Source organism: Alosa alosa, chromosome 15, assembly GCF_017589495.1.
Source record: "Alosa alosa isolate M-15738 ecotype Scorff River chromosome 15, AALO_Geno_1.1, whole genome shotgun sequence".
Taxonomy (NCBI): Eukaryota; Metazoa; Chordata; class Actinopteri; order Clupeiformes; family Clupeidae; genus Alosa; species Alosa alosa.
In genome coordinates, this window is record NC_063203.1 from 3,627,144 (window position 1) to 3,653,215 (window position 26,072).

General features: G+C 48.0%; 1 protein-coding gene across 1 annotated transcript in view; it reads left to right on the forward strand.

Annotated features, from left to right (window-relative positions):
- The window catches only part of si (sucrase-isomaltase (alpha-glucosidase)), a 41,151-nt gene that overhangs the window by 10,932 nt on the left and 4,147 nt on the right, over positions 1-26,072 (forward strand). Inside the window, 27 exon segments of the mRNA XM_048264732.1 lie at positions 271-442; positions 2,326-2,442; positions 3,101-3,255; positions 3,555-3,603; positions 3,605-3,640; positions 6,587-6,643; positions 7,951-8,075; positions 8,918-9,006; positions 9,500-9,549; positions 9,758-9,931; positions 10,703-10,852; positions 11,030-11,233; positions 11,441-11,595; positions 11,870-12,038; positions 13,293-13,389; positions 15,006-15,118; positions 15,442-15,567; positions 16,445-16,573; positions 16,916-17,035; positions 17,798-17,860; positions 18,295-18,411; positions 18,834-18,924; positions 19,378-19,516; positions 19,753-19,886; positions 20,702-20,736; positions 20,984-21,100; positions 24,592-24,740. Coding sequence (XP_048120689.1) covers positions 271-442; positions 2,326-2,442; positions 3,101-3,255; positions 3,555-3,603; positions 3,605-3,640; positions 6,587-6,643; positions 7,951-8,075; positions 8,918-9,006; positions 9,500-9,549; positions 9,758-9,931; positions 10,703-10,852; positions 11,030-11,233; positions 11,441-11,595; positions 11,870-12,038; positions 13,293-13,389; positions 15,006-15,118; positions 15,442-15,567; positions 16,445-16,573; positions 16,916-17,035; positions 17,798-17,860; positions 18,295-18,411; positions 18,834-18,924; positions 19,378-19,516; positions 19,753-19,886; positions 20,702-20,736; positions 20,984-21,100; positions 24,592-24,740 — 3,132 coding nt within the window.

A 26,072-nucleotide genomic window follows, 5' to 3' on the forward strand; every position in this document is an offset into this window, starting at 1 on the left:
CTCTCTCTTTCTCCCTTTATCCCTCTCTCTCACTCTCTATTTCTCTCTCGTTCATTTTGAGGTGAGAGTGGGACGCCTGTTTTATTCATCCTGTAGTTTCTACTTCATCTACCTCCAAACCCGGCCCACCTTTCTCCTTTCATCCTCGCTTCTCTCTTCCATTGCCCCATCCCTCCCTTTCTCCCTCCCTCCCTCTTTCTCTCCCTCTCCTCTCTCTCTCTCTCTCTCTCTTGTGTGGTTCATGTGTCCCATTTCTCGGCCCTTCTGCAGGGCCGTGAGGAAAGTGTTTGGCAGCCAGCGCTCCTTCATCCTCACGCGCTCCTCCTTCCCTGGAGTGGGCAAGTTCTCGGGCCACTGGCTGGGCGACAACGCCGCAAACTGGAACGACATCAAGTGGGCCATACCGGGAATGCTGGAGTTCAACCTCTTTGGAATCCCTTACGTAAGAGCTACTCTGCAGTGCTGGATGGATGCATGAAATGGGCTTTGTGTGTGTGTGTGTGTGTGTTTGTTTGTGTGTGTGTGTGTGTGTGTGTGTGTGTGTGAAAGAGTTGTTTCTCTGTAGCATAGTTATCCTCTCTTTGGGTAGTTCAGTCTTACAAAAACACTACACCCTAGTATACAAGCACAGAATCCGAGAGTGTTACCATTTGTAGGCTAGAGGCTAATGCTTTCTCCTGCAAAGCCAACCCCAGTCCTGATCAATAGCCTGACACTGGCCAAGCTCTTAAGTGCTCCACCTTAAGCAATGAAAGGATGCCAACGCACGCTCCACGGAGATGCCAGTAGGTTCTGTCCCCCCATCAGGCCTCCCTGACCCTCATGTTTATTCTACAGCGGAGGGAACAGAAGACCGCTGCTGGCTTAGGCGCAGGGTCAGCGTGGCTATTTTATCACTGTGTGAACATATCCTAAGAAGACATGCCAAGAAAGAAAGTGCATATCAATAGATGAATAGAACTCCATAATTCAGAAACATATTCCCATATAGAATGAGAATGGGCTGAAGGTGTACATGCTGTGGGGGTGTATGAGGACTGATATCCAAATTCTTTTTTGAAGGATCAAGGATGGTCTTTTTTTAACCCTTTTTTTGAGCATATGAGGAGACATTGTTAGATGATGTTTTATGCATATGTGAGGAGTCCAAGTATAGGCTGAATCATTTATTTTATTTCATTGCATTGTATGAGAAAATCTCCACCAGAGAAAGAAGGAAATAGATCAATATTCAAAGCCTGATCTGTTTTACCAGAACAAAAATACTGAATACAGTATATCAGCTATTGTTTGATGCATACGAGATAAAATGAAAGAGAAGCGTGTATTTGTGGAATTTTTCAAAAATACCAGATGCTGGTCAATTTTTTGTTTTTAGTCCAAGTGCTTTTCATGAGGAACAGTTTCAGGTTTTAATGCTCAGTGGCATAATCAATCAATCGGTTTACACAGCAGTTTTCATTAGTAGTAAAAGCTATTCAAAATAATTCAAAATCATGAAAGCACTTGATTAGCTAAACAATGTGCCAAAGGGTCGAGTCAAGGAGTAAAGCCCTGGACATAAATGAAAAATAGCTGAAAACATTACATGACGTACAAATACAGACTAACGGAACTAACTAGATAGTGATACTGAAACAAAGTAATGTGAATGAAAGCTAGCATAAAATGACAGGCTTTGTACATGATAATTGCAAACATGTTTGTGGGTGGCAAAGCAGCACTCACACCTACACCCAGCAGGTGTTTCAGAGAGAAATAGAGAGAGAGAGAGAGAGAGAGAGAGAGAGGTGAGGTAGAGGAGGAGGAGGAAGAGGAGGAGGGGAGTATGTTTACACAGATATTTGCCTTATGGAGCTTCAAGAGTCTAGGCCACATTTTGTTTTTGCTGTGAAGCTCCAAACACATCTTATTCTTCCCATAAACCTACCAGCAGGATGAACCAGGCACATAGGCTGGATTAGAGGGGGGGACAGAGAGGGTCCTATTTCTCTGTGTGTGTGTGTGTGTGTGTGTGTGTGTGTGTGTGTGTGTGTGTGTGTGTGTGTGTGTGTGTGTGTGTGTGTGTGTGCATGTGTGTTTGCCAAGCATGGTCAACATTGTTTTCGACCAATACATCAGTGTGTGATGTTTGAAGTTCCAACCAATCCACTCATGGATGAAGGTTTGAGTTTGTATTCTGTTCTGTTTGCCCGGCAAACATGTGATGTTATTGCACCCCAGGCCTGGGCGGGGGTTGTGTTTGTTTGACATCCCCTCATTCCTCACCACTGACGTGATGTCGTGTGGTCATTTTTTCCCCCTCTCCTCTCCTCTCCCTGACAGATTGGAGCGGACATCTGCGGCTTCTTTGACGACTCGCCCGAGGAGCTGTGTCGCCGCTGGATGCAGGTCGGAGCATTCTACCCCTTCAGCAGGAACCATAACGCACAGGGCTACCGGGTAGGCTGCCATCACCCCTCTCCACACACACACACACACACACACACACACACACACACACACACACACACACACACACACACACACACACACACACACACACGCATGCACACACATGCCCACACAACCTTATTCCTGAGTGATGAATCACCAGTCATTACTGATGCATTAGCGGGAGGTGCTAATCAGACAGGCGCGCACCCAGCGAGAATGCGAGATGCGGCCCTCCTTCCCCACGAAGAGACAGGAGATGACGATGAATAGAAATTAATATTCCTGACTAAATTAGACGAATGCGGCTTGACCTTTCCGTGGGGCCAGCAATAATCACTTAGCCCCCGCGAGGCACAAACAATCAGCACAAACAACGTGATCCGGGGGTTGAGAGCAGATGGCAGGCCATCTCTCTCGCCACCCCTCCATCTCTCCTCCTCACGCACTCATCCCTCCATCTCTCCTCCTCACGCACTCATCCCTCCATCTCTCCTCCTCACGCACTCATCCATCCATCTCTCCTCCTCACACACTCATCCCTCCATCTCTCCTCTTCACGCACTCATCCCTCCATCTCTCCTCTTCACGCACTCATCCCTCCATCTCTCCTCCTCACGCACTCATCCCTCTTTTTTTTTTTCTTCTTCTTTACTTCACTCTGCAGCCCCAAGATCCAGCGTATTACGGAGCCAACTCCCTCCTGGTGCAGACCTCCAAGCACTACCTGAACATCCGCTACACGCTGCTGCCCTACCTCTACACGCTGTTCTACAGGGCGCACGTCTACGGGGACACGGTGGTGCGGCCCATGATGCACGAGTGAGTTGCGCCCAGCACAATCCAAATCCGAATCCAAATCAAGTCTATTTGTGTGAATTAGTACACATAAGGAACCATCTTTCTGATCCTCTAATCCAGATTGTGATCCAGACCCTCTAATCCTCTAATCTTAATCCAGATCCTGATCCAGACCCTCTAATCCTCTAATCTTAATCCAGATCCTAATCCTGATTCTTTGTGGTGGTGGTGTAATATGGGGGCTCTTGATTCAGTTTGTTTTGGGTGAAGAAAAAGAAAGTTGCTTGACCTTCGGATGGGCTTGTGCCTTGTCTTTCCAGGTTCTATTCTGATAGCATCACTTGGACTGTGGACCGCCAGTTCCTGTGGGGGGGCCCACCTGCTCATCACACCTGTGCTGGATCCTGTGAGCATCACACACACACACACACACACACACACACACACACACACACACACACACACACACACACACACACACATACACACACACACACACACACACACACACTCTCTCTCTCTCTCTCTCTCTCTCTCTTCTCCATTTCTATTTATCTCTATTCCTGTCTCTCTACAGTATCTCAGACTCATTCTCACACACCACACACACACCTCACTCTCACCTCACCCACACACACACACACACACACACACACACACACACACATACACACACTCTCACCCACTCTCTCTCACACACACACACGCTCACTCTCACCCTGCATTATAAAAAACACACACACACACACACACACACACACACACACACACACACACACACACACACACACACACACACAGTTGTCACTTTATGGGCTGTTTTCCTGTTTGCACAAGCCGGAAGATGACTGGTGGTGGAAATGGCACACTATTTGAAGCCAGGGCTCATCTGTCAGCCAGTGCAAGAGCAGGATCAGATGTGGGCTCTGCCCAAACCATCCACTTCTTCCTGTGGGCTTACACTGACCTCCACTGGGATGGGAGCGAGTGACAGAGACTTTTTTCTCTCGTCTCTCTTTCATTTCCCCTCATCCACTTTCTTTTCTGTCTAATGAGAGTGCTGACCTCATTATGATGAAATGAGAATTGAAGATAGATTGCGGTCATGTTAAAGTGGGTGATTAATTGCCAATTTAACATGGCCCCTCGCATGTGTGTGTGTGTGTGTGTGTGTGTGTGTGTGTGTTTTTATAATGAAACTGATCTCTCAGATTTAAACTGCAGCTAAGAAAAGTTCAACCCGGGTCCTCATTGTTGAAAAAGTTAAGTTGATTTAGGCTGGCGATACAATGCACTTTTGGACACTCACAGAACATGAGTGCCAACCTCCATCTCACCCTCTGGGCAGTGAGCATTATGCCACACCCCAGTGAATTGGAGTGAAATTAATCCGCTTTCTTCCGGGCACCACTGCATTAACAATGAAAGGCAGCCAGCATTTTTATACTGGATTTAAATTGATAAGCAGGCAGCATTTAAAGAGGGCACACTTTAAAAGAAGGGTTGAGTGAAAGAAAGACTCAGAAGTGTTCCCCTTGCTCCTGCTCCCACTCTCCTCTCCTCTCCTCTCCTCTCCCCTCCTCTCTCCTCCCTCTTTCCTCTCCCATCCCCTCTCCCCTCTCTCCTCTCCTCTCCTCTCCTCTCTCCTCTCTCCTCTCTTCTCTCTCCTTGTCTCTCTGCACATTGACTGTTTCTCTAATGACATCCAACAACTGCTTCCCCACTTCTGAGACAGTCTGCCGAACCTTGATCTGCGCAGTATGGCTTCTGACTGGGGAAATCTCCACCCGCCCCCCCTGCCATACCCTCTTCCCTCGTCCTACCTCCCTCCTTTCCTCCCCCTCATCTTCTCTTTCTTTCTTTCTTTCTTTCTCTTCCTCCCTCCCTCCATCTCTTCCTCTTCTTTTTCTTTTGACTTGTTTCTTTTCATACCCGGGCGGCTCATCGGCTGGCTCTTAATTACTCCCCCTTAAATGAGCGCCTCGTGTGGGGATCAAAGGCAGCCGTCAGACTGTGGGGGTCAGGCAGGCTCCTGACTGAGCCCCCCCAGTGGTGCTGAGACTGCGGCTGCCATCCCTCACATCTCTCCCCTATTATGCTTAAATCATTAACAGTCAGCAGCCGCTCCTCAGTGCGGGGAAAAACAGAACAGCTGTGGGGCCCCTTGCTCTCCAGCCCAGGACATTACATCGACGATTCACATTCAATAATCTTCAGTAATCTGTCAGCAGTGGGAGTAATGCTCCCTGGGAAAATTCAAAAATGTACGTTTACATGAGACATAAACATGGTGATCTGATTTTACTGGGAATTGATCATGCAACATATTATCCATTCATGGGGCTCCTGCTTAAAGGCTCATTAGGTTATAGTAACACGTTACAATGGGTTCATCGTCATGCATTAAGTGGCGCAGGTGGAGAGACGTGTTGGGTGTGTACGGGGAGAGGAGGATCTTTCTGAGACTAAGACTTGGAGATCTCAGTTTGATCCCGGCGAGCCGCAGGGGCATCCAGACGCATTGGCATTCCCTCGGTGTGTCCCCACCGCTCAAGTCTATCGCCTCACCGGCGTGAGATCCACCATGCCTATGGGGAGCCAATTTGAAATGGAAGTCACTTTGACAATCCTAAGGCGATAGAATACCAGCTTTTCCTGACTCCTCACTCTTCCCCCCCTTTTTTTTCTTTCTTCCCCCCTATCCTTCTTCTCCTCCTCTCTGTCACTCCCTCTCTCTCTCTCTCTCTCTCTCTCTCTCTCTTCATTTCCTCATGGACTCATGTGGACTTGCTTCGCTCTCTCCCTTCGCCTCGTCTCGCTTCTTGTCCTTCAGCGCTGTAATGTCAGGCTGTAGAGAGTGGGCAAGAACATGACAGCACGACTGAGGCAGTGAGTGACAGTGTCAGGGATGGCTTTTTACCTGAAGAGGACAGCGCGCTTCACCATCACTCCACTTGAGGAGTGCATGGCAGCTCCTGCCCTTACTCATCCATGCATCCACCCATCCGTCCATCCCTCTATCCATCCCTTCTTCTCTATCTCTCTCTTTCTCCCCGTCCGCCACAACTTCACTCTGATCTGCCGTTCTTTCTTTTTAATGAAAGGTGCAGACGCTCCCATAGCCACTGGAGCCCCATCAGAGGTCACTCCTCGATTAGGGATTATTGCTGTCTGGACAGGCATGATTAATAAAAGATTAAAATTTAATCAGAGCCCATCTATCAAAAAGTGTGTAGGGAAAACGCAGATGCTTTCTCTGTCTCTTTTCTTGTCTTTGATAGGTAGGCCATGTTGTCTCTGAAGTGCTCTTGCTTGTAATGCTGCTGATGAGTCAATGTGCTTTGTTTGGCAGGGTGTGGAGTATGTGAGGGCCTACATCCCTAATGCTGTGTGGTACAACTATGAGACGGTAAGCCTTGGATCTCTCTCTCTATCCCTATCTCTCTTTCTCTATTTCCCTCCCTCTCTCTCTATCTTTCTCTCTCTCTGTTACTGTCCCTTTCTTTGTTACTCTCCTCTCTCTCTCCCCCTCTCTTTATCACTCTCTCTTTCTCTGTCTCTTTCTCTCTCTGTCTCTCTCTCTCTCACACACACACACACACACACACACTCTGTCTCTCCTTTCCCACTGGCAAAGCTCCCGAGCTGCTTGGTGAACTTAGTCAGCAAATGACACATATGATGACATGCCTTTTGATGAATATTTCATCAGGCCTGGGCAGACGCCAGAAAAAGACCCAGACATTCCTCAATCTGTCTTGCCATCAGATCTATTTCAGGGCGGCTTTGGTTTGCTGTGCCAAGGCACAAAGCTAAAACCAAAAATGTTCAAAATCGACTGACATTTGGGGTATGTTTATCTAGTAATCGCCTCACTATCTGCATATGTGTGTATGTATAGTCCTGAGAGTGGAGATGCCATGTCATCAGGTGGCATTGTAGACTAAGGAGGCGTTCGCTACAGACAGCGAGGGAGATGCTAGACTTCATCAATTAAGGCCCATAAATTATCCCCCACCGAGCAGGAAGAGACAAGATCCCTCTTTATCTGGAAGGGTGGACAATGAGCACCAGATAAGATCTGAGATTGCCCGTGTACAGCTCTGGAGTGATTCTCCGCTCCCACTCCACCTCGGCACAGACTTGCTCAGAGAGAGAAAGAGAGAGAGGGATAGAGAGAGAGAAAAGAAAAAAAGAGAAAAGGTGCAAAAAACAAAGAGAAATGGGCTTCTGAGTGAGCGTCAGTAGAGTGGGGATGGGTGGGGGGACTGCTATTGAGATGGGTCTTGTAATATTGTGCCACTTAAACATGCTCCTCTCCAAACTCTCCTCCAGGGAGGTGATGACATGAGGGATTTTAGGATAATCATTTCAATCAGCTCCCCCCATCTAACCTCGTTCTCCCTCTCTCTCTCTCTCTCTCTCTCTCTCTTTTATCTCTCTCTCCTCTCTCTCTCTCTCTCTCTCTCTCTCTCTCTCTCTCTCTCTCTCTCTCTCTCTCTCTCTCTCTCTCTCTCTCTCTTTCTCTCCCTCTCTCTCTCTCTGTCTCTCTTTCTTTCTCTCTCTCTCTCTCTCTCTCTCTCTCTGTCTCCTCTCTCTCTCTCTCTGTCTCTCTCTCTCTCTCTTTCTCTCTCTCTCTCTCTCTTCTAACTCCTGGTTGGGTTTGGAGAGACGGAGACAGACTCTGATTAATTTCCTCTGCTCTCTGCCAATCAGGAGGAGAAGCTCACCGACCGTCAAACGCACGTTAATATGTACCTTCCCGCCGACAAGCTTGGCCTGCACATCCGCGGTGGCGCCATTCTCCCGACGCAGAGGCCGAATGTCACCACCACCTACAGGTACCCTTTACCGTCCAGCGTACCGCGTTTACACACTTCCCAGCAGTCCGTCACAAACATCAGAGGGCTAAGCTGACACGGCGAAGGGTAAATCATATTTTCTGGCCGTGTCTCACAGCCAGGGCTTATCTTCGTCCTCATAAACGGCAAGTGTTATTCTCACCGACGGCCTCAGGCGCCTGCTGAGATTGGCGCCGTCTTACACAGAGGTGACCGCGTGGTGTCAGGACACACACACACACACACACACACACACACACACACACACACATTCACACAAAGTATCACGTACACCCTCACCTCTCACACATATTGCTCTTCACATGTCCTCCAGGGCTGAGAGGTGTTGGATTGATAAGAAGACACAAGGTTTAGAGGTGGAGTGTAAGCCACTAATCCTAAAAGTCACGCTGAATGAATGTGCTTAGTTATTAGTTTACTGTGCCCCCATGAGGTATACAGAAGGGAAAGTCGCTTTGGGGAAGGGCTGGGGCACTGTGTTACACTCTATGTGCACCTGGGGAGTAGTACCGGTGTGTCTCCTTTAGGTGCTGTGTGATGTATAATGCACCCACACACACACATAAAAAAGCACACAAACACACACACATACACAAAAAAGTGTAAGACAAACACATTTAAAATTCACCCTGAATTGCGGGTAAGGCAGAGAACCCTGACATGTTATTCAAAAATAAGAATCATATCTCAACTTCAAAGAGACTGTCGCTCCTTTTTCTATGCTTAGTTTGTTCCTGGTGAAAGTTCTGTGATGAAAGGGTGTGTGTGTGTGTTTGTGTGTGTGTGTGTGTGTGTGTGTGTGTGTGTGTGTGTTACCTTAGTCGGCGCTCTCCCATGGGCCTGATCATCGCTCTCGATGACAACAAAAGAGCATCAGGCGAGCTATTCTGGGACGATGGAGATTCTCGAGGTATTTTAGGGATTGCTATTAATTAAAAAGTTATTATTCTTTTCTATTTTTTTCAGTCTCTCTCTCTCTCCTTTAAGTCTTTCACATTTTAGTGTGTGAGTGAGTGAGTGAGTGAGTGAGTGAGTGAGTGAGTGAGTGAGTGAGTGAGTGAGTAATCTTCATAGTCTTTAGCTATCAGACCATACAAGGCATTGTATGTTTTTGAAGCTTATCAATGGAGAAGCGTGTTTTATGGCCCAATAAGTCAAAGTATCTAGCAGACTATATAGAAGGTTCTTTCATATTCTCTTGATAAGAACAATGATTGTGCAAAATATGGTTCAGTATATTACTTTATTATAGCAGAATGAGACAGATGTGTCATCTTGGAAAATGATTACATGTTGTGGACACAGCTGAGCCAACCTTGACCATCTCTGAGTGCATCTCATGTCTTATCTGTCTCTTCTCACTTGTGTAATAAGTTGTTGTTTATCTCTTTCTCTCCCCACAGATACTGTTGCTTCTGGGGCCTATGTTCACTGCCAGTTTTCAGTGGACCAGGTATGTGTGCTCATACATAACAGCATTTTGAAAAGTAATCCCATTACATAGTTCTTAATCAATTCTGTTGAAGATAATCTGAAGACCCATCTGTTAGCTCAGCTTGACCCTCGTAAATATGATTAAATCTGAGTTATTTCAAAGCAAACTGGCATGCACTGACTGCCTGAAGCACCAGACTCCACTTACAGAATGCTTTCTCCACTAGGGTGTTCTGACCATAAGAGTCATGCACAATGGCTACACAGACCCAAATGACCTGAAGTTTGAGGACATCACCATTTTGGGTGTGAGCGGCCCACCTACATCTGTGACCGTGACCCAAAACAGCACCTCCACCACACTGCCCGCAACTAGCGTTGTACACGATGCCACGAAAGGGGTAATTGTCCACACTGAAATGAGCCAAGCTTTACCATTTTCTGTAGTTTCATCATCCTTGACATCAGAACTGTCAGTTTCACAGCTGATAAAAAGCAGAGCACAACGTAGGATTCCATGATACTGCATTATGATATCAGTAGGGAACTTTTCAGCATGTGAGGGGTTTGAAGAAAAGGTATGCAGGACTCAAGATGAGCAGCTGTACTTGAAGTTCTTGGTCTGAGGTACTTCAGACTCCTACTATGAATACAGCTCAAGGGCTGCTGAAACAAATCATCCTGTAGGAAAACAGCAGAGAGGGACGTTTAGTTTTTTATTCCTCCCACTGGCCCAGAGCAGACTGTGTTTGCGCACAGCCCCGCCAGGGCCATAGCTCACGTATGAGGGAAGCGCACGCCACTCGGGAGGACACTCTCCCTTAAGTACAGCAGCACGTGATGGAGGGTGGGTGTCACTGCACACGCTACGCGCTCTTCTCAAGGTCTCGGCTGGGAATGACAAAGGCACCAGGCTCGTCGGGCGCACTCGCACTCCGACCCGCCGCGCCATATTAGCGTGTCGGCGGCCAGATTTATGGGGCGTCGCCGTGACGGATGCCGGGATATGAGGCGGCGAACGCACAAATGTTTGTCATGTTTGTCATCCTTAGTCTATAACTACTTGATCTAGAAGCATCTCTGGGGAATCAGTACAAGGGGAATGCAGGTGTAAATCTCTCTCTCTTTCTCTCCCTCTCTCTCTTTTAAATATATATTTCCTTTCTCTAAAGGTGCTGCGCCTCAAGGGGCTGGGGATGAAGATGGGGATGGATTACATTGTCATGTGGAATGAGGTGAACGCCGACTTGGAGCGCTTCGACTGCCACCCTGAGGAAGGCAGCGACGAAGCAAAGTGCAAAGCCAGAGGCTGTATCTGGCAGGTGAGAGAGAGAGAGAGAAAGAGAGAGAGAGAGTGAGTCTGTGTGAACATGTGTGTTCACACACATGGAGACAAGAGAGAAAAACGCTTCCAGCTTTTAACCTGACTGTGAGCACCGCACATTTTGAAGAGGATATTAACATGAGACAATGGCCCTTTTGTGTGTGAATTCTCCTAGGTGTCACATCTTGACGGTGTCCCCTGGTGCTACTTCCCCCAAGACTATGGCTACATCGCCAGCACTGTTACTGAGGGCCTAAGCGGATGGACTTTTGACATTGAGAGGAACATCAAGTACCCGAGCCCTCGATCAGTCTCGCGTGAGATAAACAAACTCCGTGTGGAAATCTCATACCTCTCTGGGCACTCCCTGCGCTTTAAGGTAGGGCCTCGCCCAGCAAAGCTGCCTGTACACAAAACACTCTATCTGACCACGTGGATTTCCACTTCAACTGATTCTTTTCATCAATCACGCCATAAGAGTCACATTTTGCCACATTGAGTTATTGTCAGTGGATCTTGTTTATAAAACAAATAAATATAAATACAAAAAAGGCATGAAAAGCTTTGTCATTGACCACCGCTCCAGATATATGATCCGGCTATGAAGCGTTACGAGGTGCCTGTCCCACTGGATCTGCCCACCACACCTGAGACGGACCCAGCCAAGAGGCTGTATGAGGTGCAGGTCCAGCAGCAGCCCTTCGGCATCAAGGTGGTCAGGAATAGCACCGGAACCATCATGTGAGTCAGCTGTCCAGAAGTAATCCCTTCCACTTCATGGATCACTATGCCACTGCTGTGTTGATGACCACAGACTTTTCAAAACAACCCTTAGAGAATGATGATGTAAAGAGATTGATCAGACATTAAGGAGACCGATATTGTAGCAGGAGTGGTATTTATGATTCCTCACTAAGTTGGTTCACTTCCTATTCACTGTCCTATTTCCCATCCTTGCTGCCTTGTTTACACACTGTGTGCTCTCCCACATCTCTGTGTTGTTCATCTCTGGCAGATGGGACTCGGCCTTGCCCGGCTTCACCTTCACAGACCTCTTCATCCAGGTGTCCACCCGTCTCGCCTCGGAGTACATCTACGGTTTCGGCGAGACGGAGCACCCGACCTACCGCCACGACCTGAACTGGCACACCTGGGGCATGTTCGCCAAGGACCAGCCCCCCGGGGTAAATCTGACCCACCCCTCTCACCAGGAGGGGCCCACTCTCGCCCACCAAGGGAGAATCTCACTCCCACCAGGGGAGGCTTCCGCCCCTCACTAATGAGCCCTATATCCATTTTCATATTACTCACATATCTTTCAAATATAATCAAATAATGTTCCCTCTTTTATTGCAGTAGCCTACTTTTTTTCTAGATTCTGTTAACGAACATACTAGGCCTTGCGATAAAGGCATGGTCTGTATTTGAGTTCTTGTGCTGCCTTGACTGGATTTTTCCTGTGCTGTTGCTAAGCTCTTCATGCAACATGCAGCACCAGCCTCTTGTGCTATGACAGGCTATTGTTAGCGCGTTTTGTGTGTGTGGTTTAGCACGCGTGTGCGATTTCTCGCCACGGTCACCTTTCTGACCACACAGAGGTCAGAGTTGATCGGCCCTTCCCATTCACAGTGACTCAGGGCTTTTCTTCACCAGCTTCTCTCACACATACAGCACTGCTGATATAGGGTGTATGGTATGATATAGGTTGCATATACTGTATAGGATATTTGATATATGATGATAGGATATAGGATTTATCATCAGAATTCTCAAAAGATGCTTCCACTTACTCAGGACATCTGTGTGGATTTTAAGTTGTTTGTTTTCTTGTTTGTGTGTTTGAGCTAGCTCAAGTTAAGTCAAAAAGGGGTGTAATTAAAGTTCTTTTGGCTTTTAAGTCCATATGTGGAAGCTGGTGAATGTGCTAAGTGCTGAGTGTGCTGCTGAGGACGAGGACTCTGAGTGAGTCACTGTGCTCGCGCTCGCTCACTCCCTCGCTCGCTTGCTCCTTACGGAGAGACTGCTGAACCATGAGGCCTACGTGGCATGTGTGTGTGACTGTGTGTGTGTGTGGGTGTGGGTGTGTGTGTGGAGGCAGCAGCACTGTCATTAGCTGTCAGTCCTCGTTATGGGACATGCTAACGACCTTTCTTTCCTGACTCACCCCCATCACGCCATGTGCCAGAGGGACAGCTAGGCCAGGCAGGAGGAGGAGGTGGAGGTGGAGCTGGAGGGGGAGGTGGTGGAGGCCTGTCCCTCCCACCCCTTTAGCAAAAATTTCACACATTAACACCGTGCTGTCTGAGTCATAAGGCATCAAACTTGACGTGACACTTCTCCTCAACGATGCTCCACTCTCGCATTCCCCTCTCCTCATCTCTCTCTCTCTCTCTCTCTCTCTCTCTCTCTCTCTCTCTCTCTCTCTCTCTTCTCATCAGTATAAGATGAACACCTATGGTGTTCACCCCTTCTACATGGGCCTGGAGAGAACCGCACACGCTCACGGAGTCCTGCTGCTCAACAGCAATGCCATGGGTGAGACACAACACTCCCTCTCTCTTCCTCCATCCCTCTCTCTTCCTCCATCCCTCTCTCTTCCTTTCCCTCTCTTTTCCTCCATCCCTCTCTTTTCCTCCATCCCTCACTCTTCCTCCATCCCTCTCTCTTCCTCCATCTCTCACTCTTCCTCCATCCCTCTCTCTTCCTCCATCTCTCACTCTTCCTCCATCTCTCACTCTTCCTCCATCCCTCTCTCTTCCTCCATCCCTCTCTCTTCCTCCATCCCTCTCTTTTCCTCCATCCCTCTCTCTTCCTCCATCCCTCTCTCTTCCTTTCCCTCTCTCCCTCCCTTCTCTTTCACACTCTCCCCAGGTCATGTTGCATTGCATCGATCCCTTTGAATGTGTGTGTGTGTGTGTGTGTGTACAAATACAAGCATTGGCATGTCTGTCCCTTACACCTTAACCAAGTGTCCTTTCACAAGCTGACATGTTACGCAATGCCTGTTGTGTCCTCCAGTGCATGTATTTAGAGCCCCAGTCCTCCGTGTGTGTGTGTGTGTGTGTGTGTGTGTGTGTGTGTGTGTGTGTGTGTGTGTGTGTGTGTGTGTGTGTGTGTGTGTGTGCTGCTGGATGGGGCAAGGACAGTGGGGCACCGTAGCTGTCCCCCTAATCCCCCTTCCTAACCCCCCTCTCAACTGATCCCAGACAGCCCAGGGGTCAGTGGGGCTTAAGCAAGTCATTAATGCTGCAGTGATATTATTTATCTCTAGCGGATCTGTGACATAGGGCCTGCATGAGATGAATCATCTCCACAGAGAAGGGGCACGGTGACCAGTGCTGCCACTGTGGCATAGCAATTTGGTGGAAGAGAGACTTATTAAGCATTGTGCATTCAGTGTAGGCCCTCCCACAGCTTCTTCTCCTCCCTCCACCCCTTCCCTCGCTCCTGTCTTTCTCTCTCATCTCATACCTCCTTATCTCCCCTCACTCTCTCTCTCTCTCTCACACACACACACACACACACTCTCTCTCTCTCTCTCTCTTCTCTGTCTTCCCTGTTCAACCACTCTCTCTCTCACACACACACACACACACACACACACACAAACACACTCACTCACTCACTCACTCACACAGGCACACAAACAAGGAGTGGGTAACTTGGTAGCACAGCAGGAGCAAAACTTTGAACCTGCATGGCTTAAAAGGGAAATATCAAATGAGTATTTGAACACAATGATGAGATGCCCCGCGAGTTTAATGATTGCTGTAGAATAACACACGCCGTAGGACCCACTCCATCACTCCACAACAGCACTCGCTTGATTGGGAAATGAGACCATAAGTGCACATTTATGGTATCGAGCAACTGATTCAATTATGCACTGACAGAGGCTACCGCATACGGTTACAACAGTTCTTCCCTTTTTGCAGAGGAGTTAACAGACTAGTGAACAAAGTAACTTATGTGTGCACTCAAGCTTATCATTGTCTCCCAGTCATGAAGTGACAACAAGCGAGGCTCCTAGAAAAGCACTGAAAAGGAGGATGACAAAGAAAAAAGAGGTGTAGATAAACAAGAGTGAGGACACGTGTTGGCGTAGTGTGCATACTGCATGGTCAGCGTGGGATGTGTGTGTGTATTCTCAGATGTGACCTTCCAGCCCACTCCAGCGCTCACCTACCGCACCCTCGGGGGCATCCTAGACTTCTACGTGCTGATGGGACCCACACCTGAGCTGGTGGTGCAGGAGTACACATTGGTGAGACGCCTTATTATGCTTGTCTCTCTGTGTGTGTGTGTGTGTGTGTGTGTGTGTGTGTGTGTGTGTGTGTGTGTGTGTGTGTGTGTGTGTGTGTGCGCGATTGCATTTGCAAATGTGAAGTTTAGCAGCTCGGACCGCTCTGCCACACAAACCACAGCTTTAGTGTATCAAGCACCTTAGCTCTTTCTCTTGGTAAATACCTAATGTCAGATTAAACCAGACATTCCCTCTTTCTCCCTCTTCCCCTCTTTCTCTCTCTCTCTCTCTCTCCTTCATTCTTTGTTCATTTTCTGTTATATGTTGCATTATTCACTCAATAGATGATTGGTCGCCCTGTCCTTCCGGCCTATTGGTCCCTTGGATTCCAGCTGTGTCGCTATGGATATGCCAATGACTCGGAGATTGCAGATTTATACAGAGACATGAAAGCAGCTGGAATTCCTTATGTAAGCACTCTCTCTCACAAACACACACACACACACACACACACACACACACACAGGCACAAAACATACACATCTTCTCTCTCTCTCTCTCTCTCTCTCTCTCTCTCTCTCTCTCTCTCTCTCTCTCATACATACAAACACACACACCAAGACAAACACTTAAATTCACTAACATAGACACGAACACATGCACACATCTCTCTCACACCCACACCCACACATACACAAGCACTTTGTGTGCCATCTCACCCCCTGTCCTGCAGAGAGCGGGCACCACACCTCTCCCAGCAGCTCTAGTCGTGGGTAGCGCTCCCTCGCCAAGCGAGCCAGCAGGCTAAGTCTGCCGTTGGCAGGGTAGCACACACGACCAAATGTTTGCAAACTGAGTGGAGGTGCGCACGGCTAACGAGAGTCGTGAGAATCAGCACCTTGGTTGTGTGTGTGGGCGAGCTGTGCTGTGCTGTGCTGTGCTGTGCTGAGCTGTGCTGTGCTTTGCTGTGCTATGCTATGCTATGCTAGGCTATGCTATGCTATTCTGCACTCACTGACTCACGCTGGTAATGAGACGCGCCACAATCAGCCACACATGTGCCTCTCCTCTTTAGGTGTCCCCACAGTGCCTGAAAATAAACCTGGCCTCCAACTGAGCCGACTGTTCAAAGTCAAAATCATGACCCAATTGCAGTGCAATGATTTTCTAAATTTACCTTTTTTATGTAACATCCACTGCCAGCTCCAGTGACAGTGAACCGTATTGGTTAGTTGAGATCCCTCTCTCTGGGTCATTTCATATGCAGGAAACTAGTCTACTTCTTGACTTGTCAGGCTTTCTCATAGGATGACGCGTGTCATCACATTTGTCCTTTTGGCCTCACAGGACGTCCAGTACGCAGACATTGACTACATGGAGAGACAGCTGGACTTCGTCTTGGACAAGGAGTTCCAGGGCCTGCCTGCACTAGTGGACCAGATGAGAAAAGAGGGCATGCGGTTCATTTTCATTCTGGTACGGATGGACTCACTCTACTCCGCCTCCACCGTCACAGCAGGGCTTGATTGCACCCTAATTGAATCCCTCTGATCACTTGAGTAGCCTCTACAAGTGAATGATATCTTAATGTAATATGCAGGAGAGTCCAGCAAAGAAATGGCATATCTATTGTACAGACTGCAGAGCTACAGCTCATGCTGTTTATGACTTGAGATATATCCACAGTTGACTGATAGAGTTAGAGTTAAGTTTTCATCACTCCTCCTTTCATTTGAATATAAGGACTGTTGAACGTCTCTGTGAAGCTGAAAGTCTGAAAAGAAACCATTGAACAGCTCAGAGTGCTGTGTGTTGTAGGATCCTGCCATCGCTGGCAATGAGACGCGGGGGTCGTATCCTGCGTTTGACCGGGGTTTGGAACAGGACGTGTTCATCAAATGGCCTGCAGAACTCAGCAGCGAGATCGTCTGGGGAAAGGTAAGAGGAGTAGCCTGATGAGCCAGACTCACATCAAGATGTAGGGTCATTTACAATTACATTTGCTGCTGCTAGGGTGCATCTAGATTTCTAGGCTATAAGAAAAAATGAGAGAGTGATGAGAGCCAGAGCTTGTGTTCCAGTCTGCCCAAAACAAAAACAATTCACTCAACTCCTGTCCACATTCACTGGCCTTTTGTTCTCCACATTTGCACACACAGTGCAGGGTGTGTAATGTTGGGGGAGAGGCAGAATGGGAAAAGAATAGTGGCACAATGCACAGAGCAATATGGTTTTAAGAGGCCGTTTTCAGCCGTACATTATTCCCATGTTTGTGTCTCAGGAAATTTTGCATCTTCGCCTCAAGGAATGTACCCACCTCTCTGCCCAAAATCAATTTCACCGGATGAGAGCCCAGTGTGCAGAGAGCACCAGACCATTACCCAAGCAGAGTGGGCATTCTGTAGCTGCACCCTCGACCAGGCCAAACATTCATTTTTAGACACGAATCCATTACATTATCACAAAGTGGCAAAACAATTGAAAAACTTTTTTGAGGTTACTTGACCCGGGTTGTAAACTTTACCAATTTAATATTATCTAGTGAATGTAGGTGCACTGAAGCAATTATGGCACACTGATTTTGTGACTATGTTACCGCTGGCACTGGATAAGTAGAGATGACCCATAAGCAGTCCATAGAACCTGTTGACCATCGTGGATGTGCTCTCTGTCCTACACCTCATTCTGTCTCTGCTACAGGTGTGGCCTGACTTCCCCAATGTCACTGTTGATGAGAGCCTGGACTGGGACACGCAGGTGGAGGTAGGCTGCATCACTCAACCCCCTTCGCTCGCTGTCTTGTCTACTAGCCAGAGGTGTTCTATAAAAGCCTCCAGCACCTCCTCACTCATATAATCAGCCAGTGCCAATGCAACGCTGTCCGCAGCTTCCTCACCAATCACTAAACACACAATGCCTTGTAATTGCACAGCCCAGTGTCTGTGTGTGATTAAGCCCAGCAGTACTCCCTTCCATCTCGTTTCATTAAGCCCCTGCCTCGGCAAAGTTGGAAGAGAGTCCTGCTTCTAATTATGACATGACAGTCTGGAACATGCCCAATCAGTGGACAATGGCTCGGCTGCCGGTTCACCGGCGCTGACCCCCCGCGGAGGCTGTAATCAGCGGCGGCGGAAACGAGCGCGGCCGCTCGCTCACACGCTCTCCTCTTCCTCTTCCTCCTCCTGTCCTCCCCGCAGATGTACAGGGCCTACGCTGCCTTCCCTGACTTCTTCCGCAACGTCACGGCTGAGTGGTGGCACCGGGAGATCCTCGACTTCTACACCAACACAATGAAGTTTGATGGCCTGTGGATTGTGAGTGTCGTGACTGTCTCTCTCTCTCTCTTACACACACACACACACACACACACACACACACAGTGTGGCACTGTCAGTGACTGGCAGATTCAAAGCAGGCACTTTGGGGTTTTGGCGTCCCTGCCCAGGTCTCTCTGTGTGTGCTGCTAGCATCAGTTGTGCTGCGGTTCCTTTTCTGAAACTTCTAGGGGTCTTGTTCTTGACAGTAGTGTGATGTCCCACGACTTCCTTCTGTTAGCGCTTTGTTGTCACCTACGATCATATTCCAGACAGTTCCAAACCTCACCTGCCAGTCACGCCACCTTGTCATGTCACACAAAAATGTCGAGCCAAGATGTGTAAACAGTTGTCTTCTTGGAGGAAAGTTGTCTGGGTGCCTGTACCAGCTGATGTGTCTTATTGTTTCTGATGCGCTGTAGGACATGAACGAGCCCGCAAGTTTCGTCCACGGCACCGTTGGGGAGAACTGTCTGGGTCCACAGATCTACGACTACCCTCCATACATGCCACGTAAGGACTAGGCCAGCACAGTCTTGGGTCACATTTTATCACAGATAAACTATCGGTTGAGATAGATTGTTAACACCAATTGTGTTTAATGGTTAAGGTTAGGGTTTAGGGATTGGCTTTGAGGTTAAGGTGATGTACAGTGAACAATTGGAAAGACAGGACTTGAATTTGAGCAGATTATGTAAATGAAGTGTTACCCAGGCTTGTTATGAAGTCCGTATAATTGCAACAGATATAGTCACTAATGAGAGCATGTGGAGTTTTTATTTTCAAAATAAACAAATAAAGCAAGCTCCACTAAAATCATGCCAGTTTTTAATAAAGTTAATTGACTTAATATATTCTTATTGCAGTGGCAATGCTTCACTCATTTGATATATTTATAGTATATATGATGCTTTTAAGATCTGTCAATTAAATGCCAGTTTATTTCTTTTTTCCCCATTGCCTTAGCTCTGGAGTCCAAGCACATGGGCCTGAACCATAAGACTCTGTGCATGAACAGCCAGCAGTTCCTGAGTGATGGAACCCCAGTCAAGCACTACGACGTCCACAATCTTTACGGCTGGTCTCACACCAAGCCCACATATGAGTGAGTGGCGTATCTTTGACACGTCTATGTCCCTCCTACAAATCACTCTCGTTGCTCAGGTAAAGCTGACGGACGTATGTGGTGCTCAGCTGATCTTAATAGAAGAGCAAGCAAGTACTGTCACACGGCCATAAAAAGGACAGTGTCAAAAATCATGCCACCTTTTCATTTACCGACCTGTATCCATAACTGCTGTGAATTATTCTTATTTTTCCTACCCAATCTCACGTCTACAGTGCCCTGCTGAATGTGACTGGGAAGAGGGGGATCGTGGTGACCCGGTCCACATATCCTACCAGTGGCCGCTGGGCAGGACATTGGCTCGGGGACAATGCTGCCGCCTGGGACCAGCTGTACAAATCCATCATAGGTGTGTGTGTGTGTGTGTGTGTGTGTGTGTGTGTGTGTGTGTGTGTGTGTGTGTGTGTGTGTGTGAGCGTGAGCAAGACATAGAGAGAAAGACAGACAGATAGACAGACTGACTGACAGGAAGACATAGTGGGAGAGAGAGAGAGGGAGAGCTTGCGTGTATGTGCGTGTATGTGTATGGGCGTAAGAGATGTCAGTGTTGTGTGGGAGTGCATTTTCCCCTGATGCCTTGTGGGTGTCTGATTTTTTTTGTTTCTACTGTACTAGCAAACATCTCTTTCTCTTTATCTCTCTCTCTCCCTCTCTCTTTGTCTCTCTCTCTCTCTCTGAGAGTTGAAGGAAGAGCTGAGACTGCAGAGTGCAGTTCATTGTGGGGATGTAGAGAAAAGGAGAGAGAGTCAGTGTTTTCCACACGGTTTCTGGAAAACCAAGATTCTTGATCCTCCCTCTGCACTGCAAACAAAGTGTTCCAGAAGCTGGATGTGGTAGACATGTTGAAAGCATTCTACTTGCTCCAAACAACAGAGAGCACTCAAAAACACACAAACACATTCTCTACATTGACATGCGCGCACACACATACACACACACACACATGCTCGTGGCCATACGTCCACATACATACACACATACAGTACGTACACTAGCTTGGCATGGGACTCTGCTTTGTCTAATGCTCAGGATGTTGAATACATCTGCACACATCGTACTTCACAGTGTAACTCTTTCTGTTTTTCCATCACTCAGTTGTTCTCCTCATTGAATGGTTGTGTTGATGTAGTCTTGATGTTTATTCTTTCTCTGCCATTTCCACAGGAATGATGGAGTTCAGCTTGTTTGGCATCCCTTATGTAAGTACTCCGCTTCCTTTGCTGGAGCTCTGCTGCCTAAATGGATATTGCTATTGATTTCTGAGTCTAGGATTTCTTTCTTTCCTTCAAAGTTATGCCTTCACGGGGCCAGAAATATGTATTTTATGACTCATCTGTGGGCGCAATTGCATTTCAGAGGATGTCTGTAAACATGTCAATAGAAAATAGCATCTGGATGGCCGTGTGGTTGTGAATGGTGCTGAGTGCGTCTTGTTGTTGCATCTAGACGGGTGCGGACATCTGCGGGTTCTTCAACCACCCCTCGCGCGAGATGTGCCTCCGTTGGATGCAACTGGGAGCGTTCTACCCCTACTCCAGGAACCACAACGGCAAAGGGTTCCCGGTGAGTCGCCTTTTCCTTCAAAACACAGGGCTCCCGTGTCCCCAAGTTAACGCCTCAAAAGCATTTAACCAGCAACTAACACAGGCAACCGGAAAAACAAAACCTTCCGCTTTCTAACCACTTCAAACAGCTGAGAAAGAAAACCCACCGGCACAGCGAGAGGTCAGGGAAGCAGGCCGGAGAGATGATGAAAGGTGATGCGAGTGGCCAGCCGGGGCGTTACACAGGGCCCCGAGTTTTGTCATCTATATAGCGTGCTGTGTGCTGTGACCTTTGTGGGGCTGTTAAACACACGGGGAGAAGAAAAAATCCAATAAGCGGAGTCCGAGGGGATCGATGTGGCGCGGCTAAATTTCCTTGTTGGACGGCGACGCAGGCCGTGGCAGTGACAGTAGGTGCAGGGCGTAATTGAATTTTCAAGGTGATCCACTGCTCACCCTAACCACCCCCCACCCGCTCTTGATTTCAATCATTTAATAATGGCTTGCAAATGGAGGCCTAAACAGTAAGAAAATAAACAAACAAACAAAACAAAAGAAAATCGACACCATTAGAAGACCTGCGGGGGTTTGTGAGGGACGGGGGAGGGGAGGGGGAGGCTGTTCAAGGCTGTTTGAGTAGGAGGTCACTAGTGAGCATGTCTCTATTATCTGCCTCATTTCTGCGCCAATTTGCGGCTATATAACGGGCCGATAGCCGACCAGGAATCGTGATGTGCACTGACAAGGTCAGAGAAGAGAGAAGAGAACAGAGGGATTAAATAAGGGAATAAAAAGCAGGCACAAAACGGAGGGGGGGAAAGGGCCTCAAAGGGCCCTCCTCTACTTTCATGTGTTTTACACGTGTCCCTCTCACTCGTTTCTTGATAGGGCCAATTACATCCCTTCTTTTCTTCAACTGTGCCCCCTGCAATTAGCCCTGGTAACATATCATTAGCTGTTATGTGTCTGTGTCAAATGGGGCCATTTATGGAAGACAACGGTGGAGGAATGAAAGGTCATCATATGAGGGGCCGAGGTGGACGTAATGCAGTTACGAGAACAGGAAGGAGAGAGAGCGAGAGAGAGAGAGACGGAAAGAAAGCGATGCAATAAAGGAGGTCTAGAGGGCAAGATGCTGGGGGATTAGAGGACAGGATAGCTGAAATACACATCAGGACATGAAAGACAGAGACAGAGAGAGAGAGAGAGAGAGAGAGAGAGAGAGATAGAAAGACAGGCAGAGAGAGAGAGAGAGAGAGGAGAAGATAGAGGCTCAGAGGAGGAAGATGGGCCTTTACTGTACCGGTTGTTTTCTTCTGTAAATGTGCTTATCGATGTGAGCTGCTCTTGAAAGAGAGAAAGATGCTCCGTGTGCCTCAGCCCTCCACCCACCTCCCCACCCTCACACTGCCAGGGAAGAGGAGACGGACTGGCTGCCTCCGCAGGCGGCGTGGTGTGTAGGTGGAAACGCCTTCCCTCCTCAGCAGCCGCGGCTTAATGGAGTCGGGGGCCAGCGCGCCCTGGAATCATTTTTTGGCTGTCCTATGCAGAGAGAGAGAGAGAGAGAGAGAGAGAGAGGGAGGGAATAAGAGAGTCAGACTGGCTGGCTGGCTGGGGAGGTCTGAGGCCGAGGCGTTTAATGGGGAAATATGAGCGCCATTACAGTTTAGGGGAAGAGGAGCCTCCATGTCTTTTGATAGTGGGCATGGGAGGGGAGCGTGGGGGGTGGGAGGGGTGAGACAAGGTCATGGGTGACATAGATCACATGTGGTCATAAATACAGCCTTCAGTCTCATGAATGAAGCACAGCAGAGCGTTCCATCTCTCTCTCACACACACACACACACACACACACACACATACTCACAGTGATGGGATAAATCCTCCCTTTATTGCCTCGCCAAAGCATGTCTGCATTAACTGATATGGTCGTAAGCAGGTCTCTCGCCGACTCCTCTGCAGCTTTGCTGTCAGAAGCACTCTTTACAGATGCTCATCTCCACAATGATTCATGAGCTTTACAAAGGCACCAAGTTAAGCAGCCTCAATTTCAACAGTAACTTAGGGCAATACGCAACATTTAACCCAGGTTCAATATTCCAGTGACTCTCAAATTGTTGGATCTTTGCTCAGGAGTGGAGTCTTATCCCAGGGGGGAATTGTTTTGCCATTTCCAGCACATTGCACATTCAGTGGCATCACACACACACAGCACTTCCTTTTATCCGCAAAATTAACAGTATTACAGTAAATCACTGGCGATGTCGGTAAGCTGCTTGTGCAACACTCATGAATTTAAAATACAGACCCAGGGCTACCCAGCTGAGGCTCCAGAAATGGCTTGTCTCTGTCCTACACAAATATGGATTGCGCCAGTTTAGGTGGCCTTGGTCACATATGAAATGTCACTTGTGAAGATAAGTATGACGTATGAAGTCCGCCAGCAAAGGCACCGCTGCCTGACAGGCCTCATAGTAGAAATCAGATTCCAGGACAAACTGAAGTCCTCCATCACACTGAGTCAAGGCTACAGTGGCTCTGAGCAGTGGGCACAATTTGACACACTTAGAGCAACATCTCCAGTCAAACTGCTCCTTTTGTTGGATGGGTGGAGGTCTGTACTGTTTGTTAACTGCTCCTTCTGTTGGATGGGTGGAGGTCTGTACTGTTTGTTCTGTGTTTCTCCATGGAGTGATTGCTCCTATGGCTTCTCATGGAGAAATAAACAGTTTCACGTTCAGGTAAACATGAATGACTTCTTCCCACTCAACCATTAGCCAAAAGACTAAATTGTGTTCCAAAAGCATTTAATCCGCGGCAGCAAAAGAGAAACAGGCAGCATTTATCAAAGTGGCATGTGGTTAAGTGTTTGTTTACTGTTTGCAAAAATCATACATATTTGTTCCAAATTAGATGGCAGAGTGATCACCTTCTCTCTACTGTTTTGTATGTCAAAATATATTTTGTTTGTCATGCATTTTTAAAAATTGGTTGTGTCGTTGATATCTCCTGCTTATTCATATTTAACTCTGAAACTTTCTGCGTTAGCCAAACGTAGCTCATTTGTAGACTGTTTAACTCAGTTACCCTGTGATCCTTTTCATTATTTACTCTCTGAAGTGCTTTTAGATCAGCCTCGGGTCTGCAGGGAGCCGGCGCGTCACAGACACGTATAGAGGAGAGCATGTGGCATCTGTTCAGAATTAGGACGGCATGTCTGCTGGGTCTACTCTCCTGAAATGATTTTGTCCAGGGTTTCCGTGTGTGCCGTGTGCTGGGGGCACGGCTGCACACATACACATGCAGCGGCACAAGTTTAGTCCAATGTATTGTGGGCCGCATATACGGATTAGCATATCATTTCCTCAAGGATGTTTGTGCCCATAAATTTACTTTACGTTTGTGCCCATAAATTTACTTTACGTTTAACTCTCTCTCTCTCTCTCTCTCTCACTGCATCCCTGCGTGTGTGTGTGTGTGTGTGTGTGTGTGTGTGTGTGTGTGTGACAGAGACAAGACCCAGTGGCCTGGGATCCAGAGTTTGCCGTGGCGTCACGGGATGTGCTGAACATCCGCTACACGCTGCTGCCCTATCTCTACACGCTGATGTTCGAGGCCCACGTCTTTGGCAGCACGGTGGTGCGACCCCTCCTGCACGAGTCAGTGCCCTCCACCACATACACACACACACACACACACACACAAATAAAAACATACATACAAATGCACATACACACACACAAACACACATACACACACATACACACTTACACACACTCTCTCTCTCTCAACCCGTGGGTACAAATGTAAGACATTTTGTCAGCTCTGTAAATGGAAATGCAGCATAAGTGGCCTTGCCCTGTGAGATCCGCTGTAATGCATGTTACTCCAGTGTGACGGCTGGCTGTTGCAGGCTGCCGCGGGCTACACCCTGAGTTGAGATGTTGAGATGTTTTGTGATGTGCCATCTCCCAGTGCCTCACAGGTCTTCGCCCTATCACTTTCAATTACTTTTCCATTCCCTGGCAGTGACAGTGCCATTCCCCTGTACATATTAGAGTGAGGCTGCTCCTTTCAGAAGCACTGATTTAAAAACACTTGCTTTGCCGTGCCTTTAGCCTTACTTATCCTGCCTGGCTTATCAACAATCGTCTCTCCTTTTTGCCCTTCTTCAGAAACTCCATCCTTTTTTCCCCTGCTCTCTTCACTTGCCAGCATCCTGTCTTCCTTCCCTCATCCCCCTCTCCCGGCTTCCTGCTGTGTCATTTTTCTTAGCGCAGCCCTTTTAAGTTCCGTCCTTCTGTCCGTCCGTCTGTCCTTCCTCTCTCTCTCTCTCTCTCTTTCTCTGCTCCATCATTCGCATGCCCCTCGCATTCCCGTTTGCTCTCCGTCTGACTCATCTCTCGTCTCGCCCTTCCTCTCGCTCTCGCTCGTCCTCCTCATCCTCTCATATTTCTGGCGCTCTGGCAGCGCTGTGGCGGCTGCATTGATCAGGAGCGGCTGACTCGCGCTCCCTCTCGCCCTGCGTGTCCGGCGCGGTGCCCACCTCTCAGCCTAATGGGCCCGCTGCCCACCCGCTCATCACACTGCACTCTCAACACTCCCTCTCCCTCTCCATTTGCTTTCTTTACTCTTTCTTTCTTTCTTTCCTTCCTCTCTGTCTCTATTTCCTCTCAATTCAGTTTCTCTTTTTCTCTTTCTTTTTTCCCTTTCTGTCTTTCCTTCTTTCTATCTATCTTCATTTCTTCCTTTCGATTCTTCCTTTCTTTCTTTCCCTTCTTAATTTGTTCTATCTTTCTTCCCTTCTTCTGTGTTTCCTGCTCTTTCCCATTCCACCCAGGCTCTGGCTGAGGCTCTTGATGTGGAGATTTGTGGAGCATCAGGGTTAGAGCCGCTGGGCTCTGCTGGGCTCTTCTGGGCTCTGCTGGGCTCTCCCCTGCATCCCCTGGAGCCGTGTGTGAGTGTGAGTAAGTGAGTGGGCTTCTCTGTTC